This window comes from Stegastes partitus, unplaced genomic scaffold (assembly GCF_000690725.1).
Source record: "Stegastes partitus isolate 25-593 unplaced genomic scaffold, Stegastes_partitus-1.0.2 Scaffold1698, whole genome shotgun sequence".
In the NCBI taxonomy this organism is placed as follows: domain Eukaryota; kingdom Metazoa; phylum Chordata; class Actinopteri; family Pomacentridae; genus Stegastes; species Stegastes partitus.
The window spans coordinates 75,734-100,420 of NW_007579429.1; the positions used below are offsets into that span (position 1 = coordinate 75,734).

Consider the following 24,687-nt stretch of genomic DNA (forward strand, 5'->3'; position numbering starts at 1 on the left):
GTAATGGTGGAGCGTATCAGCCACTCCCCCGCCGCCACCGATGCTGGAAACAGAACTGGGACTGTTATCCTAAACTAGCATCAGCAGCCAAGTACTGTCTGTGCATTCTGGCCACTTCCACCCTGTTGGAGCGCTCCTCCAGAGTGGAAGTGTCCCCCCGACCGCTCTGGATATTCTGATATTCATCATTAATTGAGCCCAGAAAGTGCTTTTTGGACCAGTAGTTATTATAACAACTATGAACAATAATTAACAACTAATGAGCCTTCCAGTATCAAGCCCTCCTTCTATCTCCACCTCCGTCTTGACAATCCGACAGCCTTGCTATCCGACATAAAAGAAGGTTTTACATTTAGTGTCGGATTATCGAGTCACGACTGTACTTGGTTTTAGAAAACGATTTAAAATCACACTCTTAGAATTTAAACCCTGTTCAAATGCAGCCTTTGATGATGTACGGGACATTTCTTAACATGTATTAGTTGATTTATGACGTATTATTGTATGAGTGTTAACAAAAGTAACACAGTTAGATTAGTTTTACTTGTCGTTCCTTCAGCTAAAAGGTTTAACTCACCTGAGACAGTCTGGCATCACCAAAGTAAAGCACATGTGACAGACACACCTCTAATTACAAGCCACCCTACAGATCTCTGAAAACACTTGAGAAGCATCAGTTTTAAAAGCACACAGCTACTCCGTTTTACTGGACACCCTTTCATTTGGTGGAAAGTGCTTGTTGCCACAGTCGGCAGCACCACCGTTATATTCTACTCTCTGTTTCCTATTTTTTTGAAATGTCACTGCTTTTAGTGAACCTCCAATCGGACATGAAGCATCCTTTATATTGAAAATAAAAGCAATATCTACAAAAACACGTCCTGCAGCAGCTCCAAATGCAAGGGATCAAATGTGAGAGCTTCTGAGTCATCACAGGCCTTGAGATGTTGTGATTTCAGTCGGACCCAGTTGAAGAATTTTGTTGCCAAGACAAACTTTTAGAAGTGAGACACTACATTATTGAACCTGCTGGGTCTATTTAGTCCTCAGTGATTCTGTGGTCAAGTTAGAAAGAAAGTGGACGCAACAAAAACAACTCCACTCAAACCATTTCAATTAAATGTAATATATATGAGTGGAGGAGAAAATACCTCCACATGGAGACTTAAAGCTTTAAGTTAATCATATAAATCACATGATAGGACCAATTATTTGAAGCTCCTACTCCCCCTATAAGAGGCTTTTCCCATGAAGCCTCCACGTTCATACAACCGGGCTCCGTGGCAGCGTAATTACACTCACTTGGCATACACTAGTCTTATAATTACAGCTTCTATACTGTAACACAGTTAGAATTAAGAGGTTATGGCTTCAAGAGATGGTACTTATACAGAGAGGTGTGCTTTTATTTGCAGCTTGTCTGTCTAAACTTTCAGGAAATATGGCAACTCACCGTTCAGCTGTGCTAATGCATTGTGTCTCCATAAAAAGAGAGGAATGGCTCAGAAAGTGACAGATGACAGAACAAACGTACTGTACAGCAGAAGTGCTTGCAGCCAACCTGATTGTGCAGAGCAGCCACGATGCAGGTCTGCTCAGTGCTGCCAACTCCCCCTGAAGATGTTTTCACACAATAAAGCATATGTTCACCTTCTAAGATGCATTCAAAACAATATGGCTGAACTGTGCTGTTCTTTAACTGCAGGTACACAGAATACATACATACAACTATTTAAACAGCTTTCTGTGTCCTTTAAGGGTTTTATTATTGGTATAGAGAGTTAATATTTCTATGTATTGATCACATCAAAGCCCTTCTATCACATTCTCTGGTAAAATGTTAATTATTGAAAAACTATTTATAGCTATCAGTCTGAATGATTCCATCTTTATTTATGAGGAATGTTGTTTTTTGTGTCAGTTAGAGGTGTGAATCCATCACCACAATCCAGGAGACAACTCAATGAAGGAAAGGAAGCTAGACTTTACCGTTATCAGCACAGATAGGTGAATTTTAAGCTCATTTAGTTTATGGTTCTTACAAAAAAAATGCAGATTTTTCTATAGATACCAATTATCAGTAATCACTAGACCAATACCTGAAATTTAGAACTGATATGCATTTGCAGTAAAATTAAAATCCTGGTGTCATAATGTAATATACCACAAACTCCAACACAAAACGTCACAGAAATTTCTTTGTTTAATTATTTTTTCCACATGTTTAACTAAAAGAGCTTGTCAAGATTTGTGCTTTGGCATTGATTGGCTATTGGTTGTGATGCAATCAGACAGTGCTATAGGTGGGACATTGCTTAAGATCACAGAGTAGTGAATGCAAATAAAAACAGGCGGCTGCATCAGAGACAAATTTTTACATTTATTTATTTTACTGGAATCAGTCAATCCCTAATCATGAGTCGTAGTCAATGTCTCTACTTTCTGTAAACAGGCTTCTGCGTTTGCCAAAAAATGATAGTTCCTAACTCTTCTAAGCTCTTCATCTTTAATACTGGTAATTTAAATGTAAAGTTGCATGCCTATTGAAGCTTCAGAACTTCCAGAACTCTGTAGTGTAGTAGTTACGACATTAGAATTTGTAACTTTTATAGAATACCTTGAAAAATATCTGTACCACTTTTGATGGGAGAAAATTGCCACATTATTGAGGACACAACACCACGACGAGATACTGTTTTAGTTGAACGAAAACTTCTGCTTCAGAACCAATTCAATCTTATGTATTTTCAAGTAAAGATGAATGTCTTTTCTGTGTCAACTACTGTCAGAGAGAAGAGAAAGTAAGAAAGTGCAGCTGCAGAACGTAAGCATCAAAACCATTTCCTGTCCTCAAAGTTCTCTTAGCTGACGCAGCTGTAATTTGCTTCAACGATAGCTCCACCTAACAAGACCAATAAACACAAGCTCTTGGTTTTAAGGTGTGTAATGCAGCAGAAGCTAAAGCATTCACACATCCACAGTGTTCATTGCATAATATTTAAATGAGCATCTATTTGGCACAGCTATTATATCTGTATTTGAATTTCTTGCACATAAATCGATGCGGTAGTAGAGCTCCTGGTCAGACCTCTACTTCTGGCTCATTTCCACAACATTATATAAGCACAGACACAGTGACACCTACACTTCCCCTCTCAGCGACAGACCACTAAGCACACAGATGCATGTTCACACATAAATTAACATGCAGACGTGCTCAACTGGCTTATTTCAGATTAATCTACATCCACTTCTATCCCTTCACTAATCTGTCTGTCAGTGTATCTGTTTCTGCCCTGCTGAATATTGTAGCAGTACGGTAATCAGTCTACTGCTGGCAGGTTTGGGACCAAAAAGAAGCGCCGTGTTTGACTTTGATCAATACAACATTTGCAGGCTGGGTCTGACACGTCATTATCTGCAAGCGATCAGCCGTGCTGTGAGGTTTTATTAAAAAATATCATGTGCTTTCTAGGTTGCCTTTTTGTTGTTTTGATAAGCCATTTCAACTGCAGATCCCGAGCTTGAATGCCTGGTGAAATCAACAAAAACAGAAACACACCTGGGACCACAGTATTTACTCATATTGCCACATTTGGCTGCAGTCTTTGTGTAAAAATTCAATTTTGTTAGAAGTACACTGCTGTGGGTGAGATTGCACACATTCGTCTTTGTCTAGACGTCTTCTCCTTTACTTGTGTCTTCAGAGCCGGTGAGCATGTTCCTGTATAAAATAAATACGAGAAACTGTGCTGCTTTTACAGCCTTATGACAGCTGGCTGCCATATCAGTGTTTTACTAAATGCTCTGTTTATCCCCTTGAAACTCAAAGTAATTGTTGTCAAATTATCCACTTGGGAGAGGTTGTCAATAAACCTGGAAAATCTTTGTATTCATATTTTTCCAACATCAAAGTGTCATTAATCTTAATAGCTACTTGAATATTGTACAAATCTACGCTTCAGAGTTTATTTTTCCAAAATTGGCAACATAGATCTGTCTCTACCTGCTTCCAAACACTCCTACCGTGACATTTCAGTCCATCACCGACACATAAAACATGCACTTTGTAAAATGGCATCAACAGGACGTCAACAGGGACGCTCCCTTTGCACAAGCCATCATCCAGTGACCTTATCAAAGACAGCAAAGCTCGCAAAGTAGTCCTTGAAGACAAGTACTGCGCTGAGGAGGAGATGACGCTTATTTAAGCGGTGTGGGAGCAATAAAAACGTAATCAGTCATTGTTCTTTTGCAAGCCTCGTTTCCAGGTTGTTGCTTTTTTTTTCTATGAAGTGATTCCTGCTTTTGAGGAAATACATTTGCTTGCCTCAACAAAAAATTTGTCGCAAAGCTGCTGACACTGACACACCCTTTTCCCAAGACACACGTGGAAAAGGAAAATCGATTCTGCATTTAAATCAAATTGATTATCCTTCCTACAGTGCCTCCAGGTTGGTGAAAAGGGCAATCTGGGGGTCTCAGGTACAATAAATTACAATTAACAATTTGTCACCCTGTTTTTTTTTTTTACCCTCCATTTCTTGCAACAGCTACTGCCTTTTAAGAGACACTGAATGTGGTAGAAATCCGCAGTACCTCCTTCACCTCCCCTGAAACACATCTATGCAGTTTCTTTTTGCAGCCTATTGATTCATTTATTCGGTAGAACTTCAAACAGAAGCACTTGATCCTGAGACTAATACATTTTAATGCTGGGCTAGCCTGGGCTGCCCACATCTTGAATATCAACACGCTGGCTCTTTAAAGTGGTATCTCTAATTTAACCCTCTGAACACCGAGCAGAGTCTGGCTGTTTTTTAAAAGTCCTGCAACTCTATGGAAACAGGACAACCATGGATATAAGCAGAGAGAACTCAAAGGTGTGTTTGTTATATAACTCAATATATATATGTTTTACTTGTGAAATAACAAAGTTTAACATGGTTGATTATTAGCTTTACCAGAGTTGAAACAAAAACTAAACCAATATATCCCAAGTGCTCACATGTGTTATCATCCACATGCTTTAGAAAGGCTATTTGAAGAAGCCTAACATAGTTTACCATGCTGCTTTTTTTTTTCTTCTAACATGATCTGTTGCTAATGATCTATTTTGAATTTTTTGGGAAATTTTTTGAACGACACATGTAGAAAATAGTAATTTCGATGAAATACCAATACGTTAAGCTTATTTTTGGTTAAGTTTCCTGACATTCAAGGACTGCCAGAAAGTTAAAAATACAGTTTCTGCAATGGTAAATGGTGTAATTTCTGCAATTTTCAAAAGAAAATATACATTTCAAGAGTTTTTTTTGGCTGCATTTTAAAATTGGTTGGAAGTCACATTTATCTACGACTACTTTTTGAGATCTGGAAACTTCCTGAGCTTAACAGTCATTACAAAAGACAATGTATATGATCATAAAAACTCACGCTTCTTAGCAGCAGCCATGTCACAGGAATTGGTCCAGTTCAGACACACACCGTCACAGCCTTGTCATCGCCACAGTCTGTCCTCAACGCGACCCCTGCAAAACAAGTTAGGACAGAGGAGACGATCAGAGAGAAGCATTTATCAATACTGAGAGATATTGAAAACAATAGGGAATGATTAGATCAACAGATGAGCACTGGGGGATGGGGGGAGAAAAAAAAAAGTTGTACACGTGAGAGAAGTAAAACAGGGAAGTAACAGCTCGGCACAGTGGCTTCTCAGGGTGGTTTTCTTTCTAAATCCACAACCTCCGGTTAGCCCATATTTCAGCTGAGAGCACAGCTGTGCTATACTAGTCAAGCCAGGAGTACGAGAGACTCCCGACAGAGACTTCAATTAAAGGAAAACAACAAAACGGTCTAAGAGGATTAGCTAGGGGCTGAAGCTGCTGTTGGTGGGCTTTGCACAGATGGAGAATGTTCATCACATCTCTGGGAAGTGCTTGTTATAAATATGGACATACAGAATATATGCACCAACGCAGTGTGGTGGAAAATGTAGAAACTGAAACAGATAGTGGGCAGATCTATTTAATCTAGTGTCCTGATAATAGTCAAAAGAGAACTGCCTGTTATACAACAATAACCAACACATGCTCACACTGATGGATTTCTCCAAAGCAATGACATTACATAACATTAAACACCAGGTGACCGCAAAGAACTTATACCATTATTACATATTCTCCTTAATGTTTCCAGAAGAGGCAACTGTGGTGAATATTTGCTCTATAGTGACACAGGTTTAAAAATAAATAAATAAAAAATGCAAAGTCTGCTAAATCCCTCCACAGTTAGCACAAGAGTTGGGGCAGCAACTAATGCTATTATTAGTACAAAAGCATGCCTACTGGGGCTTTGTGAGGAGCTTGAAAGTTCGGAAGCTTGTGAGTGCCAAGTTTAAATAGCGCTGCTGAAACAATCCTTTTTATGTGTTTCCATCGCTTCCACACATTTGTTTTACTCGCTCGATTAGCGAGAACAAAGATCCTCTCTCACACACGTTCACTGCACACCTTTCCATATCGGAGGCACGAACATCTAGATGTTGTTTACCTTGTTAACGTGGCTGAATGGTGTTTTGTTTTATATATATATGTACTGTAATTTTATATGCATCATGAGCAAAATAAGCCAAACTGTGGTGCACCAAGGACAAGCTCAAAAACGCAGATTTGGTTTTCCAATGTTTTATACGTAACAAACCTAAAAAACCAATCCAGTCAACTTGCAGGTTCTGTATCATTATTCTTCAGAATGAGCATGCGTAGCTGAATTACTCCAATATTGTGACTTGTCATTGTGTAGGGTAGTTTTAAGGGGTTTGAACAGAGTCATAGGTGAGCTGGTGTGTGAGCAGAGTGCCGAAAGAACGCTGTGGACTGCATCGACCAGCACATTCTACAAAGAGCAACTAACATGACATCTAAGTCATTTAAAGGCTAGAAGAGGTTATTTTCTTGAAAAAACAACTTGTAAATATGTAACTTGGACACATGAAGATGAGCTTTAAGGGATTAAATCGACCACCAAAGAGGGACGTTGATGATGTTTCCAGAAGAGAGGACCTGGGAGCATTTTGTTCCTTTGAGAATAAAGCAGAATTTTCTCCATAAACAAACATCTAGCAGCTAATTTTTTTGCACTGGTTTCCCGACACAGCTGTGCTGGCTGCTGTGTGATGCTCCAACATTGTTTTCAATTTAGAGCCAAAGCAGCCTGCAATGGACTGCAAGATGATTCAATTTAATTTGCCTTCCATCGCTCTGTAAGCCATGATAATATCTGATCCCAGCTCAGATAAGCAGAGGACAGATGTGGCTCAAGTATACATGTACACACAACTCTTTTTATCCAAGTTTGACAAAAGCAATGTTACTGCATGGACACATCAACAATCAGATGCTTGGAGTCCAAACAGGACCTTGGAAATGTTCCTGTTCAAAATAGCCCCTGTGCAACAACGTATGACCTTGTTTTTAGAATCCTGCTATTCTGTAGTGTTCATTTTATACATTTAACAGGAACAACTAACATCTGTGACAACAATGACCCCAAGAACCCACTGCGGTTCACCCCTTCCTTCTTTTAGTTTAGCCAAGGCTAGAAATGATGCTGCAGCAAGTCTTGAGTCAACGCGAAAGTTGACATTTTTCTTGAGCAAAGTTAGTACCATTGTGGAGCAGAAAACTTAGAGTGTCACATCCACTGAGAGTTCTGCGAAATCAGAGGGTGATCCAGTTTTAAAAGTGCAAAATATCTGTGCTGTTTTGAGCACCTAAATGGGTCGCTATGATTAGAAAACCACTGATGGGATTCAAATTCACACGCCTCCAGCTGCGAAAGCAGTGGTGTGACACATGAAAGTATGGATAACTGGATAGAAACAAAACAGATTTGCTAAATTTTACAAGCTTACAAGTGTTTTCATAAATGCTTGATGTGATCGCTGTCACATCAGATAGCAGCACCACTGCAGGCAGCTTACTGAAGGATAATACCTGTTGGATTGTCATAGTCACACTATTCATAATATTCAGACTGTGCGCCCAAAGTTGATCCACTGGATCAAATAACACAAGCGGTTGCACAATCAAACAAAACACAGGTTGCGAAACTTATGTGGAGGAGAAAAAAAAAGCCCATAATAAAAATCCATCAAGTTTCAGAGCAACTACTTTGCTCCAGTTTGACCCACTGTACTCGCACACCATGTGCTCAGTTTTTCTGTCTAATGAGGAATCATTACAGACGTCCTGATGGGCCAAGTTTTTGATAATCTGGTTAAACTCTTGGCTTCTGCACAATCTGTCAGATCTTCTGAGTAAGACTGCGTTTCTTGAACTGTCTGACTTCGCTGTTATGCTGTCGAAATGTTCCCAGATCTCTGCAATACTTGCGTAAGTACATAATTTGGAATGTTTATATTATCATATTTCACAGACATGATGGTAAAACCTGCGCAAAAAACGATTCAGATTATCTTTTAAATCTACGTTTTTCTTCAAGTTTACGCTGCAGTGGTGAAGAATTTAACAGAACGTTGAAGAACATCAGGTATGGAGGGTATTAAGTTGTGTAGAAAGCCGTTACTGGGCCGATGCTGTTCATTTGGATAAGTGACGCATACAAACATGTGTGATTAATTCTCTACATATGCAACGTCATCCATGACACAGCAAAGTTATTAACTACTTACTCGTCAACATAATTAGTAGCATCGATAAGTCATGAAGCTGCTGCTGCACTTTCACTCGGTGGATTCATAAACACCTTTGTCTTCTGCAGTGACATTCAAAGGGTGTGAGCTCTGAACCTCATTCACATGCATGACCACCTCATTTAAATGGCGAAGCTCAGCCAGGCTTTGTTACTGTCTGCTCCGTCCCTGAGCGCTGTGCCGCGGCGGACAAATTAAAATTGCAGATGCCACAGAGAGCAGCAACAGGTACTCGCCTCCTGCTTTGAACGCAAGTTATTTTCGGAAAGCGATTTGCTCTCCACTGCGTGACACAAGCAACGTGATGGGAGTCAAAGGAAACGTAGCCAATTATAAAGTTAATACTGTTTTATTCTGCTGTTAAACTTGTGCAATATTACAACGAGGCTTGATTGGATCAGCCAATATCCTGTGGATTTTGTGATAAGAGTGTAAACAAGCAGGGATTTGGCTCATAGTCAATCAACAGGATGATGATATGCAACAGTGTTTTTTTTCTTTTTCAGGCAAAAATGCCAAAAAATAAAAAGTGAATCACTGGTTAACGTCTCTTAGGAGTCAGCAGTGCTTTTGCATTTCAGCTCATTAGTTTTAGCAACATGTTTCCTCATAAACCAGCATCCCAGTAGCACTATTAACATCAGTCGTAACCTTACTAGCAGGGATGCAGCTAAAATTTATTTTCTCCAGTAACTGATGAGTTGTTGGGTCTATAAGATGTCAAAAAATGGTTTAAAAAATGTCAATGAGTGTTTTCCAGAGCCCAAGATGATAACCTCAAGTGTCTTGTTTTGTCCACAGCTCAAGGATATTCACTTGAATGTCTCAGAGGAGTGAAGAAAGCAGAAAATATTCACACTGAAGGAGGTAGAATACAAGGAGTTTTTCTTTCTTCTACAAAAATCTATCAAACTGAATAAACAAAATAGTTGGTGATTCATTTATAAGCTGACAAGTGACTGATTAACTGAATAATCACTGTCATCCTAATTACTAGCATGTAATAATCAACTTTGTCTAACAATTAGATGACCAAAACTTACACATTACATTGTTGTTTGCTGTGCACAAAATAAAAAATTAAAGTTGACACGGATTGAACATGACCTGAAAATCAACACAAAACAACACATCAAAACAGAACAATACTGTGAGTGAGAAGAGGAATAGTCAACAGTGCATACAGGAAACAGCGTGATTATGTTTGATACTCGTGAAACACTGTGTAATCAGACACAACTAATGTTATTGAAATACACACTATGAGCTACATAAACATAAATCTAGATGCTGCCTAACACAAGCAGTCTAGTAATGTGGGCCCATCCTTTCTAAGTAGAGATAGACTCAAACGTTTTATAAATAGCTCTGGATCTTTATTTTTTTATTTATTTGTTTAATCTATTCATCTGTCATTCTGATCATGCAGTAAAGCCCATCACAATGACATCAAAAACACATGCAGTCTATGTTCTCAGTCCTCTGTGTGTTCTTTAGGCAGCAGATCTACTTCACACCACTTGGCACTTTGACATTTCGCGTGAGCACCAGAGAGAGCACATCAGTCACAGGGCTTCGTCATCGTCGGTATCTGGTGGTAGCTCGTTAACTAATTTGGTAGAAGGCGAGGATGTAAGGAGCATTTTCAAAACGCATGAAGACAATGAGGCACATGTGAGGCTTTTAAACTTAGTCTCCTCATCAGCATGTGCATCTGTTTTTCTGGACTTTTTAAAGGAGCAGTCACACAAATTACTATAAAATTCATGATTTTACATATGATTCGAGTGGAAAAGACTAATTCCAAGGCACAGTTTGGTCTATTGGCCTGTATTAACTGTGACATTAATGTGGGCTGACCTTACTATGCAGAGAGCACACATTGTATATTGATTTTACAACACAACCACTTGAAAATAGTGCAATTATCCGGTTAAATTTAAAGATTTCTGGGCTTGACAAAGACCTCAATGTGTCAAGATAAAAAAAAAAAACTGATTTGTCTTTAAATCTTTCTTTTCCTTGTTGTCACTTTAACTCGGTTGTTTTGGGACTATGGATAAACTTTTTCTCCTCACCACCACCTGCTTCCCATCCACTGGATTATGTGAAGGGTCGGCACCCCAAAAAACTACTACACAGAAATATGATTAAAAACTAAAATGAGTATTATCAACACACAAGATCTACTGATCTCACTCCAGCTGGTAGCTACAACTGCCCACTCTCGTCTGGCTCAGTGGTTTCAGTCACAATGCACACCTTTACATATGACTAGCTGTGCATCATTATAAATAAGACTAATTCTAAGGCACAGTGTGGTGTAGCTGCCTGCACTCTGTGGTGTTAATGCAGAACATGAGCTAAGCACGGAAACAAAGTGATCTGACTTTGAGCAGAGTTTCTCACAATTTCTGTTCATTTTAACTTGAAACTTGCTCAATTACCAGGTTGGATGTGAAGATTTCTGTGCTGATCTGAATCCCCTGATGTTTGAAGATCCCAGCGACGCGTCTGTTGGGTTGTTCCCTAAAAAGTTGCCGCGGTAACTGTCAACACACACGCACACTGTTTTGCTTTTTTTGTCCATAAAGCTTCACTTACCTCACTTCATTCACAGCAGGCCAGGGTCGTAAAACCGTGCGTCCGTGTTGCTGGATACACGCAGCTAGTGACAGCAGCAGCTCCAAACACAAGTGGACACCGAACCCTCCGCTTACTTTCTCGATCGGACAATTTCCGCATTTGATCACGTGGTGTGGTCGCGGCTCCCTCGTTCTCTGCTCACAACCTGTTTATCTCTTGATTTATTACAGATGGTTATATATAATAAATGCTCTGCTGGTCAACCGACCCGCTCCTCTTTCCTCTCCACACTGCTCAGGAGTGACGGTCACAGCTGCTTTAAAACAGCAGCTTCTCTCTGCAGCTTTACGTTGTTGTAGTGTAGCAGCGCCGCCTGGTGGAGGGAACCCGGAACTACAATGCTGCAGCTTTTCTCTAATACACTCACCCTGTGGCTTGTGTGACCTCTCAGTTAAGCAGGTCGTGGTCTTAGCGAACATCAGTTTAAAGCAGCTCAGGGAAAGATTTTAAAGCCTGACGAGGTAAAAATAATAACAATAACAACAAAGAACTGAATAAAAATAATTCTTCTTCCCCCTGTCAATCACTATGTCAGATTTATCCAGAGACCCACTGTGGGTAAGCATAATTATCTGTTAGTTTTTATAATAGTAGGCTTTTTTTTATATATATAGTTCTAGATCTAGTCATCTGTCATTCAGGTGATGTGGTAGAGCCCTCAAAAATAATACGATGTTTTAAAAATTTGGGCTATTATTTTACTGAGATCTGTTCACTGAAGCAAAAATATTTTTCTGTCACATAAAGTATTTTATTAGGCAGATTTTTTCCTTCTCATATTCCCACAACAGGATATTCATAGCAGTGACTGTGTTTATGGATGCGTACCATAACTATATAGTTTTATTGCAAGCTGCTGTGGTTAAATAAGTTATCATCAGATTATGGACAGAACTTTTTATCTTTCGTTAGCAACACACTCAACAGTTTTGCTCTGATCTTTATTATGTATTTCTTTATTTATTTTGTATTGTGTTAGAGGACTTTATAGGTAAACCTTTTCTCCTCACCAGTACCAGCTTTTCTTCCCGACTGTATAAGGGATCAATCACCTAAAATGCAATTAAAAATAAATGTTAGAAACAAGTATTTGCAAGGCATACCTTTATATGTGTTTTGAGTTGTGTAAATCATATACATAAGATTAATTCCAAGGCAGTCGTTTTAATATAGCTAGCCTGCACTAACTCTGATATTAATGTGGAACATGGGTTAATCATAGAAGAAAATAGGATGACCTTACTTTGCCAAGACACATAATCCCACATATTATATATTTTTCACTCTAAAATAGCTTGAAAATGGAACAGTTATCGGGTTACAGTCTGAAGATTGCTAAGCTGGGTTAAGCCCCCAGTGTGCTGATAAAACATGCATTGTATTTTTACTGAAGCTATTTTACTGAAATAAACATTTGATTGGAGAGCTTTTATTTGAAATGTCTGGTTTTGAGATGTCACTGCTACTTTCATTTACATAACAAACGTGAAAACTTGTAAATGTAAATGTTGTGACTGTGTGTGTTTGTATCTATAACTAATGCAATGTTGGTCACACTGTTGTGTAATAAGCAGCTCAATTAAGATCAATTAAGGAGACGACGCCCGGGGTCGGGATCAATTATCTCTGCAACACAGGTGTGCCCACAGCTAAATAGTGCAAAAGAAAACTACAAAAACAAGACACGCTTTTTGAAAGTACAAAGAAAGGATTAAATACATATTTATGTTAAGTTAAATCTTCCTATTTTCGTCTAGGTTTACGACATTTGTGGCAGACTTATTTTTTTCAACCGAACAGCGCACCCCTGTTCTGCACTTGAAATGAAACCTCCCGGACGAAACGGACAGAGACGGCTCGCTGGAAACGGGCGGACACGGCGTCGATAGTCAGCGTCGTCAAGCTTTGTTTAAATATAGTTTTATCCAAACATGAACTGAAAGTGTAACTTTCGACAAGTTTTTATGTCCATGACGGCAACTGGATTTTGGAACCGAACGCCAAGTTTTTTCGAGCTAAAGTTCGATGTTTCAGCTAGCTAGCTGTGGTAAGCTAGCTCAGTGAGGTCAAGCTCTAACTTCGACGAAGAAATTACTGCGACGTGACGTAAGGTAAAGTAATTAACCTTAACTGTGTGTTTCTGATAAACTGTTATAGTGTTCTTGTTAAATACCAATGTTAATGTCACAGTAATAACAGCGTGGCCCTTAACTGCAGAATAACTATGACAGCGCACTTGGCTGCACACTTAATGGCGGTAGCTTGTACTACACCGTTTCCATGGCGTTACTTTAGCGTTAATTTAGCGTTATGTTTGTTTGTTTTTTAAGTAAGGCGATTTTCCATATTTCGTCCACTTGGTAATTTTTTGGATTCCTGTGTTTAAAGTATGCTGTGTAAAACTGACCAGGAAGTATGGAGTTAATGGAAGTGCAGTCAAAACTAGCTGAGGTGAGTTCAGGTGGGCACATGGTTGATGGCGCACACAATTTTCTACATCAGGCAAGACTCCGGCAAGGAGGCCCTGTTTTCTCACTAAAACTGATAGCCCTGCATAGGAGCAATTACCTTTGTGTCAATGCATAATTTTACTTGTTATGTCCCCTAAATTAGAACCAGAATTCAGTTCTTTAAAGTTGTTCAAACCTACTTAAATCCACATTTTGAACTCAGATTATGCCAGTCTCCACTTGACAAAAAGTGACCGCAACTCCTTAGTTGTCGCAGATAAACTATTAATGCATTAAAATGACTTGATTTCTTTCACATAGGTTATATTTTAAGTAATACAGTGCATAGGATAATTTCAGATGATAATTGCCTCATGTACAATATAAACCCCATTTGCAAATCATGTTATGGCATTGCTGATAGTTACCCTGACTGTCCGGCCTAATTGTGTTGTGCACATTATTTTCATCAAAATTATGAATTTATAAGAAATGTTAAGGTTTCACAAAGATGCACTTTTGCTGTCAAAACAGACATGCTGTGTTCACACCAGACACAAATTCATTGCACTATTCGTGCATTTTTGGACGTGGTATCCACTGAGTTTACTCACTTCATTTGCGTGAATAATTTGCGTCATTCACACGATTAATGCGGCGAGATTCGTGTCTGGAGTCCAGATACCGCCGTGTCTGGATTGATCAGATCCTCCAGAGTTGCTCGTAGCTAATTCCACCACCTTATCCAGGAGCTGCACCTGGATGACGACCGCTTCCAGTGCTGTTTTTGGCTGATCTGGACCCAGTTTGACGACCTTTTGGAGAGGATCGGTACCAGAACACAGGCAATCTGTCCCAGCTGCAGAGCACTTGTCCATCTGTCTCAGGTGAGTAAATCAATCAATATTCACGGTGTAGTTGCAAAAAAATAAATGAATCATGTTCTTGACGTCACCAGAGAATCGCGGCGTGAATGATTGCTAAAGTTCAGATTTTGCAACTTTCGCATCCAACACATATTTGCCCCATACGTGCTTTTTGCACATTTAATGTGGCGAGAATCGCGTCATTTGCTTGAATAAGTTGCTCATTTGCACCGCGTTATTCGCGCGTTTCGCACCGCGGGACGTGTACTCATGTACAATCACATTTTCACATTGACTTTACATATAAATCATTCGAATGATTTTACTCGCGTCTGGTGTGAACACAGCAATAAACTTATGTGTATTTGCATGTTATGACAGTTGGATCCAAGTAGTAGCAGCTTTAGGCACATGAACTGTGTGATACACCTTTCACGTGGAGTACTTTATTAATTTTTAGCAGATGATCACTTTTTGAAACAACCTGATTTCTTTGGGAGGTGTGGTGCAGGTTTTGTGGATACGGCTGTGTGTGTGTGTGTAGCTGTGTACCTTTTTGTTAAGTAAGTGTTGGTGCATCAGAGACTATCAAACTAGACCCCTGCACATAAAACAGCTTTTTCCTTGTGGTAACAGCTTTTACTTGCAGCATAGAAAGCTGAGTGTTCGACTACACCAACTATCTGAAACTGTATCTGTCATATCTCCAGAAAATATTTTGTTATCAGTGGCTCGGTGTGTGAGATGTATTTTCAGTGGCACAGATGCCACATAGTTACACTGCAGGCAGCAGTAAGTCTATGATCCTTTGCCACACTTTGGTAAGTGTATGTTGCTTCTTGTCATTTATAAATTATAGTGTGGTGCAGAGAGATGTGTGATAGTTATAGGTTGTGTTTTAGTTTAGTCATTGAAATTACAGTCAGAGCATGAGAGGATGTAAACCATGTGTTGTAAAGCATGAATCAGTAAGTCATCATCAAAGCGCTAGCTCAGGGGTTGGCCTCTTCTTAAGCCCCACCCCTGAGAGTCCTTCCAGCTGCCCGGCTAGCTCAGTCGGTAGAGCATGAGACTCTTAATCTCAGGGTCGTGGGTTCGAGCCCCACGTTGGGCGCACTACTTTTTTCTTTTTTCTCTTCAGACTGTTCTTACATTTAATGAATAATAGATTTAGAATAGAATAGAATAGAAATACTTTATTTATCCCAGACCTGGGAAATTATTTTGATACAGCAGCAAGAAACAAAACACCAAATCACAACAAGCTGTAAAACAGTAAACTAAGTCTATAAAAACAGAATAATAGAAAAGGGGTTAAAGTGGCTAATGAGGTCCAGTTTGTGATTTTCTTGGCATAACCTGTTTGAAATTTTTAAAACAGCTTACATGTAAATATGGAAATGCCTGAAAGACTGAACAGTTCAATGTATGTTTATGGGATTCTACGGCTGTGAGCTGCAGCAATCTATTGTTTGTTTTTTTTTTTTTGGTTCTTTACAGTTTTATGCATACATTACTTTTACAAAGGAAATTTATAAACTAATGTGATTATCCGTAGCCATGCTGACACTCTCCCGTGCTTGCTTTTCTGCTTTTGCCCATCCCCCATTGTCATAGTGACCCATTGTTTACCAGTGACCGTTGTAGTGGTCGTTTGGCTACTTTTACAATTGAAGGTGGGACTACAAGAAAAAACTGTCGTCCCTGGGTGGGCTCGAACCACCAACCTTTCGGTTAACAGCCGAACGCGCTAACCGATTGCGCCACAGAGACCACATGGCCCTGTGCGTTTGTGTCGTCATCTTACAAAAGTGGATTGCGAAACCTGAACGTTATGCATTTCTCCCTGGGGCCAGAGGTGTCTTGTGTCTGAGTCAGTTTCCCTGGTGGTTGCAGAGCTGATTTATTACCTGTTCTCACCATAAATCTCTGACCTGATATGCTGTAGGTCCTAGTTTCAGCAGCCCGGCTAGCTCAGTCGGTAGAGCATGAGACTCTTAATCTCAGGGTCGTGGGTTCGAGCCCCACGTTGGGCGCACAGCTTTTTAACAGTGCAGCTGACGTACTTATGCTGTTGTCTGGTCAGTGAGATGCTTGCTATGTGTACTTTGGTCTGTGCGATGTTAATAATTCCTCAAGTCCACCTGCTAATGAAGTTAGACCGAATATTATTATTTTTTGGACACATAAGTCTACTTGATACCAGAGCACAGTAGGCCAGTGATCAATGATGGACTTCGTGGTGGTGTTGTCTTGGTCACTCAAGTGAATAGAAGAGCAGAGTTGTCAGCTGATCACGATATGGTGGTGAGTTGGATCAGATGGCAGGGAAGGGAAGGCTGCTCGACAGACCTGGTAAACCCAAACGTTTAATGAGTATGAACAGGACACCTCCAAGTTTGAGGCCATGGTTCACTGTCAGAAAGTGGTGGATTGCTTCCTCTGGTTTGGAGGTGAGTGGGTCGAAATCAAAGGAATTAAAAAAAAAAACTCAGGATCTTGTTTGCGATTGATTGGAAAATGGAACCTGGGATGGAGAGACAGATTGGTACCGCATCACGAGTGGCAGCTACGCTCTCCTGTCATCCTTCATGCACATATGAAGCAGTGAGATCCCTGAGGTAAGGACTTCAACTTTCTTCTGTTGGCAAAACTTTTGTATGGTTTTGATGTTTATGTTTTTTAAGCTAATGTTAGTTTACTCTAAGTCACAACAGCATCCTCACTTGATTTAACATAAATTCATGCAGATAAATACCACAATCCATCGTGCATTAAGCTCTATGAGTAGAATTACGCAAATCACAACCACTTCTTTGGATGAACTAATTTATGCTAACTCTTGATCTAATATTGACAAAAGGTTCTACATTAGTTTAAAGGCAAAACATTGCTCGTCAAATAAGGAATGCACATTTTACAATACAAGAAGTGTGGACATGTAGTGATACAATGCAGTTTTATAATGTTTGATAAATTAACTTAATCCTCTTGCTGTTTTGCTAATGGTATCAACCAGACATCCATTTTCAAAATGAGACATTGTGATGAAAAGAATGCGTTTCTGGTGCAACAGCTAGATACAGGTAGCAAGTGTAGTTGGAAGTAGTCGTGGTTCAAGCTAGAGGCCACAATTGAGGTGAGGACTGTAAAGTTGAAAAGATCAGGGCTAAACTACGTGTACCAAAGTGTGATCGCATCGCTAATGCAGACTTAGTCCAAGCATTTTAAGCAATTTGAGTGGCGCTTCTTCAGCTTCTACAGTAATTAGGTATTGACTGTATTATTATTACCAAACAGTAATAATGTGCTTGCTACAATTAATGAAGGTAAAAGGTAGACAAGCATCAATGCAGTATCCAATATCCTGTTCTTTGAATGTACATGAGAGCATGTGCAGCATTAACAAAAAAGGTGCTTGCAATACTCTCTTGAAGTTGTGAAAACCAATGCTGTCAGCCTGGAGAGGGCCATCTGTGACTTCTTTCAGGAAAAAAATATTCCTTGGTGAGCATCATGTTCGATTTTTGCACTCAAGGATTATTTTTCAGAAGGTGCTCAAGGCCTATGTGCTTTATGGAAAGCGCCTGCAAGAGAAATTGATGCTCAAAAGGAAGAACCTATGAGCCTGGTCTCTGTTGCGTGGGGCCATGCAGAGACAGTGAGTCAACACAGACAGCTGGGCGGGAAAATGAGACACCTGGTTCCTGTGTATTGTGACATCACTCAGGAAATAATTAGATTCAGTGCTGACTCAGCACTGGCCCAGTACAAAGAGGGAAACAACATGGTAAGGTGGCGGGACAGTGTTCTGGGCACAGACAAACATCCAGCCCACAGTGAGGTTGTCAGTGAACTGCATTCTGAATATTCCATGTTCCCACGGTTGAGTCCTCCTTCAGCTTCATGGGAAACATAACGAATGCCAAAAGTTCAAATTTGAACATTTACGTCTTTGATGCAATTCACAGAGCAAAGTTTGCCGTGACCTCAAGAGGCATGACTGCTTCACAAGAAAGAAAGCAAGAGGACTGCACAGGAAGAGGAGAAACAAGCATGACTGAGACATGCATCCAAACAAAGGGATTTTGCTTAATGTAAAACTCTAGAACCCCTCCAAGCAACGGCAAGGAATATCAGGTACTGATGAATGCTGCATAAAGCAAAAAGAGTGTTAAGTGTATATATTTATGGTGTATACATTATTTGATTAAAACTTACTTAGAGGTGTGTTAGAAAAGTTTCAGGATTGGTGTCACATAGTATATATTTTAAATCTAAACTACAAGTTTTCCCCTTCGAAGTAATCACCCTGGAGTCTAACACAGTTTCCCAGCTTTCTCTGCCACGCTGCCATGCACTCCTTGAAGGATTCTTCCAGGATCCGCCGCAGCACCGTCATAGTCATCTTGATCTCGTCCACGTCTTCAAAACGGGTCCCCTTGATGACCCCTTGAGCTTGGGGAAGAGGAAGAAGTCACATGGAGCCAAGTCGGGTGAGTAGGTAGGTTGCTCCAGCACGACGATGTTCTTCTCAGCCAGGAACTATCAGATGCTCAGGGCATTGTGAGCAGCCGCATTGTCATAGTGAAGCGGTCCTGACTTGTCCTGCCACAGCTCTTGCCCCTTTTCGCGCACTGAATGAAGCAAATGCCGCAGGATCTCTTTGTAGGCGTACTGGTTGATTGTCTGAAGGGGAAAACTCGTAGGTTGTGGTTTGGGTTTGAAATATATGTTTTGTGACACTAGTCCTGGAATTTCCCTCGTAAACAGCGTGACGTGCGTTTAAAAAGATGACATTGTTAGACGCTGGGGACATTTTCTTTACGACTAGTAAATGTAAATTTATACTCCCCAACAATACAGTTGAGTTGTTGCTATTTGTTATTTGTTTAGTTAAGCCTATACTAGCACAGAAATTGTTGTTTTTGACATGGTGCAGCTTTGCTTATGTAAACAGGTGCTCTTGTTCCTGAAGGGCAGGAGAAGTGCATTAATAACACAAGGAGGGACAGGATGTTCAAAACTTGACGCCCAACGTGGGGCTCGAACCCACGACCCTGAGATTAAGAGTCTCATGCTCTACCGACTGAGCTAGCCGGGCTGTGAGAGGTGCCTTCCCCCACACAGACACATCCATTGTAGCCCGCCTGGAGCCGTTTCCTGTGTGAAGCCCTTCCCCCACTGCTTTAACACACATAGACAAAGAATGTGAAGCATGATCCTCGGAGCAACCTCGTCTCTGTGGCGCAATCGGTTAGCGCGTTCGGCTGTTAACCGAAAGGTTGGTGGTTCGAGCCCACCCAGGGACGATAGTTTTTTCTTGTCGTCCCACCATCAATTGTAAAAGTAGCCAAAGACCACTACAACGGTTTTTGTTTTTTTTAATACTGCACTGTGGTTTCCCATGAAGATCAGAGTGTAAAGATAAATTTGTCGTATCGATGGTTTATAATAATAATAATAATGAAAATAGTACATTTTATCTGAATACAAGCACCTTTTTTTGTCACCCAAGGACACTTTACAAAACAAAACAAATGCAATAAGTATCAAATCACAGAAACAAAAAGGACACTAAAATACCAAGGTAATAAATTAGGCTAAAAACAGACAAAGCAGTTGCATTCAGGTGGGATGAGCAGTCCTAAACAGAAGAGTTTTGAGTTTGGCTTTAAACAGGATGAATGAATCAATGTTCCTGAGTTCCGGTGGTAATGAGTTCCAGAGCAGAGCGGCTGAAAGCTCTGCTCCCCATGGGGCAACTTTTTGAAAAATAGTCTTTAGACAAAGTGGTTTTATATATACATTAGCAACACCAATGCACGTTTCACTTCCTCTTCAAAGTGAGGAAAGACTTAAGCTACAGGGAATCATCAGTCCTCTCCTGCAGGCTCTGCCCCTCCCCCTCGGTGCAAGTGTGTCTTTCTTTAGGCATTATGTTGACGCTAAAAGGGGGGCAGTCGTCCCTGGGTGGGCTCGAACCACCAACCTTTCGGTTAACAGCCGAACGCGCTAACCGATTGCGCCACAGAGACCACATGACCTTGTTTTCGTGAAAGTCGCGTTTATGAAAATATCAATATATTTCGATTTCAGGTGTATCTTCATGTAGTGTGTCGGCAGCCCCAGGACGGCACCTTCAGGACTGCACTTCTAGGACGTGGTGTTTGTGTCACCTACTGAATTGGAAGCTAAAAGAAGTTACAGCATTTCTCCGCAAGATGGTGAATGTTCCTAATGTGAGTGTTGACTGTAAATCAAATTTTGTTTTTTTTATTGTTATAGAGTTTGAATGTCTTCAGTTGCACATGAATGCTGTTAACCTGCTAAAGTGTGAGGGTGTTTTAACTCATCATTAAGCACTCAGTGTGGTTGTTTCAGTGTGAATGCTTGTTTAATACGCATTGTTTTACAACTTTAATTGTGTCAATAATTTTAATATTTTTAACTGAACTTGAACCTGTCACAGTTGTGAAAGCAGAGGTGTATTAATGCTGGCTGCATTTCTCTTTGTAGAAAACCTGCTTTTTACTTTAGTACGTGAAATTATTTAGTAATGTCGAGACATTTGGTATTTTTAACACTCAGTTATTATATAGGGTTTTTCTGCACTCCTATACCACATCTACTCTGTCTATTGAAAAGCCTATGTGAAGTTCTGTTATTACAAAGATTAAACCTAGGACAGACAATTCTAAATGTCCTTGGTCCAGTACTGGGATTAGGCCTAATTTATGTTTATTTATGTTTACAAAATAATCAAAATAGGTTCAATTTGACCAATTTTATACTCTTATATGTTTATTTGGACAAGAGTATCAAGCTTGCTATTGATGTTTAGTCTTTTGTTTATAAGCAACTCTGTAATAGTGGGAAACAGGAACAATTTTGTTGTTGGACCACCTGGTTTCACAACCTTTCACACTTTGAGGCATTTGAGTCCTGGGTCATCTCAAGTGACTTTGCACATCGGAAATTCTCCATCAGTCAGAACTAAGGACGTCTCTTTGATGAGAGGTGAAATAGCTACAAGACCCTAAATTAGAAGTTCATCTGCTTTCCACTGAAAGCTAGAATAAACTAAGAATTCCCTTTCTCATCCAAAAAGGGCTTCTTAGTTCTTACTGACTGATGGGGGACCCAGATATATATTATAGTCCCCAAACCCATAGCTAACGACCCATTAATGACATGTCTTGAGGTGTGAATGGTTGTGAAACTGCTAAGTTTCACAGCAATGGTTATCAGACTGCCAGGTCAGGGATGACTCAATATGTTAATGAGAGTGAAACGTTCTTGAGAGATATTTTATAACTGATTATGTCAGATTACATTATTAGATGTGTCTGTGCGATTCTAGGAAGGTGTAACCAACAAAAGAAGTCCACTTTAATTCTACTGAAGTGCCTATGATTGCATTATAAATACGTGATAACTGGTGCCGTAGAAGCCCTCCTTTCTATAGAAATTGCCATTCCAGTCAAAAAACATGTCATGATTCGATGTGCAGTGCAAATCAAGGTATTTGTCAGTGAGGTTGAAGCAAACCAGAAAATATTGTTTGGTGTGAGAAATGTTGGGATAAGCAGCGAAAGGGAAAATGCTGCATGGGACAAGATAACCACCGCAGTTATTTCTGATGGGTCAGAGGACAGATGGCCGACAACATTTTTAAAAAGTGGTTTGACGTTAGGGTCAGTGCCAAAAAAAAAACACATCACAGCCCATAAAAGAGAAATGACTGCAACTAGAAGAGGACAAATTAATACAGAACGTTCACCCAGTGGACAACCCTGATCACTACAGATGAGATGTTTAAATAACCAAAGTCCAGCAAAAACATCTTCACACTTTATAACACTCACTTATAAAACTCACCAAGCCAGCTGTCTTCAGCAGCTCCTGCTTGGTGACCCACAGAACTGTTCTGCTCAATAAATGAGTCATGCGTTCCTCCAAGCCACCGGGCAACAACGTTGGATAGCCACAAATGCGCATCGCAAATTATCAGTACGTTGACTGAATGAAACCCTTTTCTATTTACATCATTAAATTCATTAGTGATGCTGCTTTGATTGCGATGTGAGTGCAGTCTATGGCTCCACCTATGTTTGGGAATCCAGCGATGGCGTTAAGTCCCCGTCTGATTTGGGCTCGTTGATGATGGTGTAAGGGAACTAGATGTGGGCCAGGGGAGTTATGGCATCCAACACTGCCGGCTTGATCCTGCTCAGTGGTGGCTGGAAATACTGCATATGTCTCCAAGCTCATGCTGGAATGTGCCGATGGTCAAAATCCCCGAATACTTTCTATTTGTAGTTTCACGATTCTACCGCTAGATTATGTGTGTATGCATGGTCAGAGGTGTGCGTATATTTACACACATTCCTGAGTATAAGTACAAGTTGATAAATTCCATACTTTGCGTAGGAATGTTCGTACGCACGCTCTGCGCACATATGTGTGTACCCACTGATGATAAATGAGGCCCCAGGAGATGGTTGTAGTTGAAAACACAGCACAGTAAATTGTAAGAGAGTGTGGTTTCGAAAAGTAGGCCACACCCTCACTAAAAGACAGGTCTCTGTGGCGCAATCGGTTAGCGCGTTCGGCTGTTAACCGAAAGGTTGGTGGTTCGAGCCCACCCAGGGACGATAGTTTTCTGCTTAATGAGAAGGTCAATGCATGAAAGTTAATTAGAGCCTTTGATTATAGTTAAGGGTGACCGAAACCTACAGCCAAAGTACAACTGAATAGTAAACAAACACTGCACTGGGATGTTCTTGAGTACGTGTTACAACTGAAGTTGCAGTTGTTTGCATGCTGTGGTACTTTACCCCCTATGAATCTAAAATTCAGAGATTTCATATCTGCTATAATTTCTGGGCTGAACTCTACAAGTTGATGGAAGGTGTAGAGGCCTTTTGTGTCTGTGTTTAAGTGAGCTCACTAAGACAAATTCCAAACATTTATGTTGATACAACTATAACGTATTGAGTCCTGAAATTTTAATCACATGTGTGGATCATAGACTGTATAACAGATGGACATGGCAACTGTCCTTGAACAGTGAAGTAAACCCAGCCAAATAAATAAAATGTATGCAGGTCATTAGGAATTTTGTTAATGTCCCCTACCCTGATCAGTGATGTAGTGGTCCATCTAAAAATAATGCTATCATTAAATAGTTGTCATAAAGAGTTGGACATGGTCAGCAACAATACTCAGATAGACTGTGGCATTTATAAGATACTAAGCTGGTCTTAAGGGGCGCCAAGAAAATATTCCCCACACCATCACACCCCCACCAGCCTGAATGTTTAATACGAAGCATGATGAATCAATGCTTTCATGTTGTTTACGCCAATTTCTGACCCTACCATCCAAAGGCGACCGCAGAAATCAACACTTAAGTTTCTGACAGAACTGTCACCCAATGTGGTCTTCTGCAGCTGTAGTACATCTGCTTCAAGTTCACTTGTTGTGCGTTCAGAGATGATCTTCTGCATACCTTAGTTGTAATGAGTGGTTATTTGAGTTATTGTTGCTGTTTTCCCACGGCAAGGTGTCAGAGGGTGTGGTTTGGAAAAATAGGCCACACCCCCACAGAAAGACAGGTCTCTGTGGCGCAATCGGTTAGCGCGTTCGGCTGTTAACCGAAAGGTTGGTGGTTCGAGCCCACCCAGGGACGGTAGTTTTCTGCTTGAATGAGAAGGTCAATACATGGAAGTTAATTGGAGCCTTTGATTACAGTTAAGGGTGACCGAAACCTACAGCCAAAGTACAACTGAGTAGTACACAAATACTGCATTGGGATGTTCTGCGTACGTGTTACAACTGAAGTTGAAGTTTTTGCATGTCGTGATACTTTACTCCTTATGAATCTAAAATTCAAAGGTTTAATATCTGCTATGATTTCCTAGGCTGAACTCTACAAGTTGATAGAAAGTGTATACTCCTTTTTCTGTGTCTGTGTTTAAGTGAGATCATTAAGACAAATTCCAAA

General features: G+C 40.2%; 1 protein-coding gene and 8 non-coding genes across 10 annotated transcripts in view; 5 read left to right on the top strand and 4 right to left on the bottom strand.

Moving 5' to 3' along the window:
* adisspb (adipose secreted signaling protein b) overlaps window positions 1–11,573 on the bottom strand; it is a 33,315-nt gene extending 21,742 nt beyond the window's left edge. The window contains exons 1-3 of one of the 2 annotated variants that reach the window (XM_008301681.1): window positions 11,321–11,573; window positions 11,164–11,245; window positions 5,437–5,531 (exon numbers count right to left, since the gene is read on the bottom strand). In XM_008301681.1, the coding sequence (XP_008299903.1) occupies window positions 5,437–5,455 (19 nt within the window). In that variant the 5' untranslated portion in view covers window positions 5,456–5,531; window positions 11,164–11,245; window positions 11,321–11,573. The remainder of the gene's footprint in view (window positions 1–5,436; window positions 5,532–11,163; window positions 11,246–11,320) is intronic. The other variant, XM_008301680.1, reaches the window with a different exon arrangement.
* Window positions 11,574–15,719: 4,146 nt separating this feature from the next.
* Window positions 15,720–15,792, top strand: trnak-cuu (transfer RNA lysine (anticodon CUU)). Its single transcript has one exon. It is a non-coding gene; the product is annotated as a tRNA-Lys (tRNA).
* Window positions 15,793–16,377: 585 nt separating this feature from the next.
* On the bottom strand, window positions 16,378–16,451 carry trnan-guu (transfer RNA asparagine (anticodon GUU)). The gene has a single exon. It is a non-coding gene; the product is annotated as a tRNA-Asn (tRNA).
* A 190-nt stretch (window positions 16,452–16,641) lies between these two features.
* Window positions 16,642–16,714, top strand: trnak-cuu (transfer RNA lysine (anticodon CUU)). The gene has a single exon. It is a non-coding gene; the product is annotated as a tRNA-Lys (tRNA).
* A 2,995-nt stretch (window positions 16,715–19,709) lies between these two features.
* On the bottom strand, window positions 19,710–19,782 carry trnak-cuu (transfer RNA lysine (anticodon CUU)). Its single transcript has one exon. It is a non-coding gene; the product is annotated as a tRNA-Lys (tRNA).
* Window positions 19,783–19,916: 134 nt separating this feature from the next.
* On the top strand, window positions 19,917–19,990 carry trnan-guu (transfer RNA asparagine (anticodon GUU)). Its single transcript has one exon. It is a non-coding gene; the product is annotated as a tRNA-Asn (tRNA).
* A 652-nt stretch (window positions 19,991–20,642) lies between these two features.
* trnan-guu (transfer RNA asparagine (anticodon GUU)) lies at window positions 20,643–20,716 on the bottom strand. Its single transcript has one exon. It is a non-coding gene; the product is annotated as a tRNA-Asn (tRNA).
* Window positions 20,717–23,261: 2,545 nt separating this feature from the next.
* Window positions 23,262–23,335, top strand: trnan-guu (transfer RNA asparagine (anticodon GUU)). The gene has a single exon. It is a non-coding gene; the product is annotated as a tRNA-Asn (tRNA).
* Window positions 23,336–24,298: 963 nt separating this feature from the next.
* On the top strand, window positions 24,299–24,372 carry trnan-guu (transfer RNA asparagine (anticodon GUU)). The gene has a single exon. It is a non-coding gene; the product is annotated as a tRNA-Asn (tRNA).
* The last annotated feature ends 315 nt before the right edge of the window (window positions 24,373–24,687 follow it).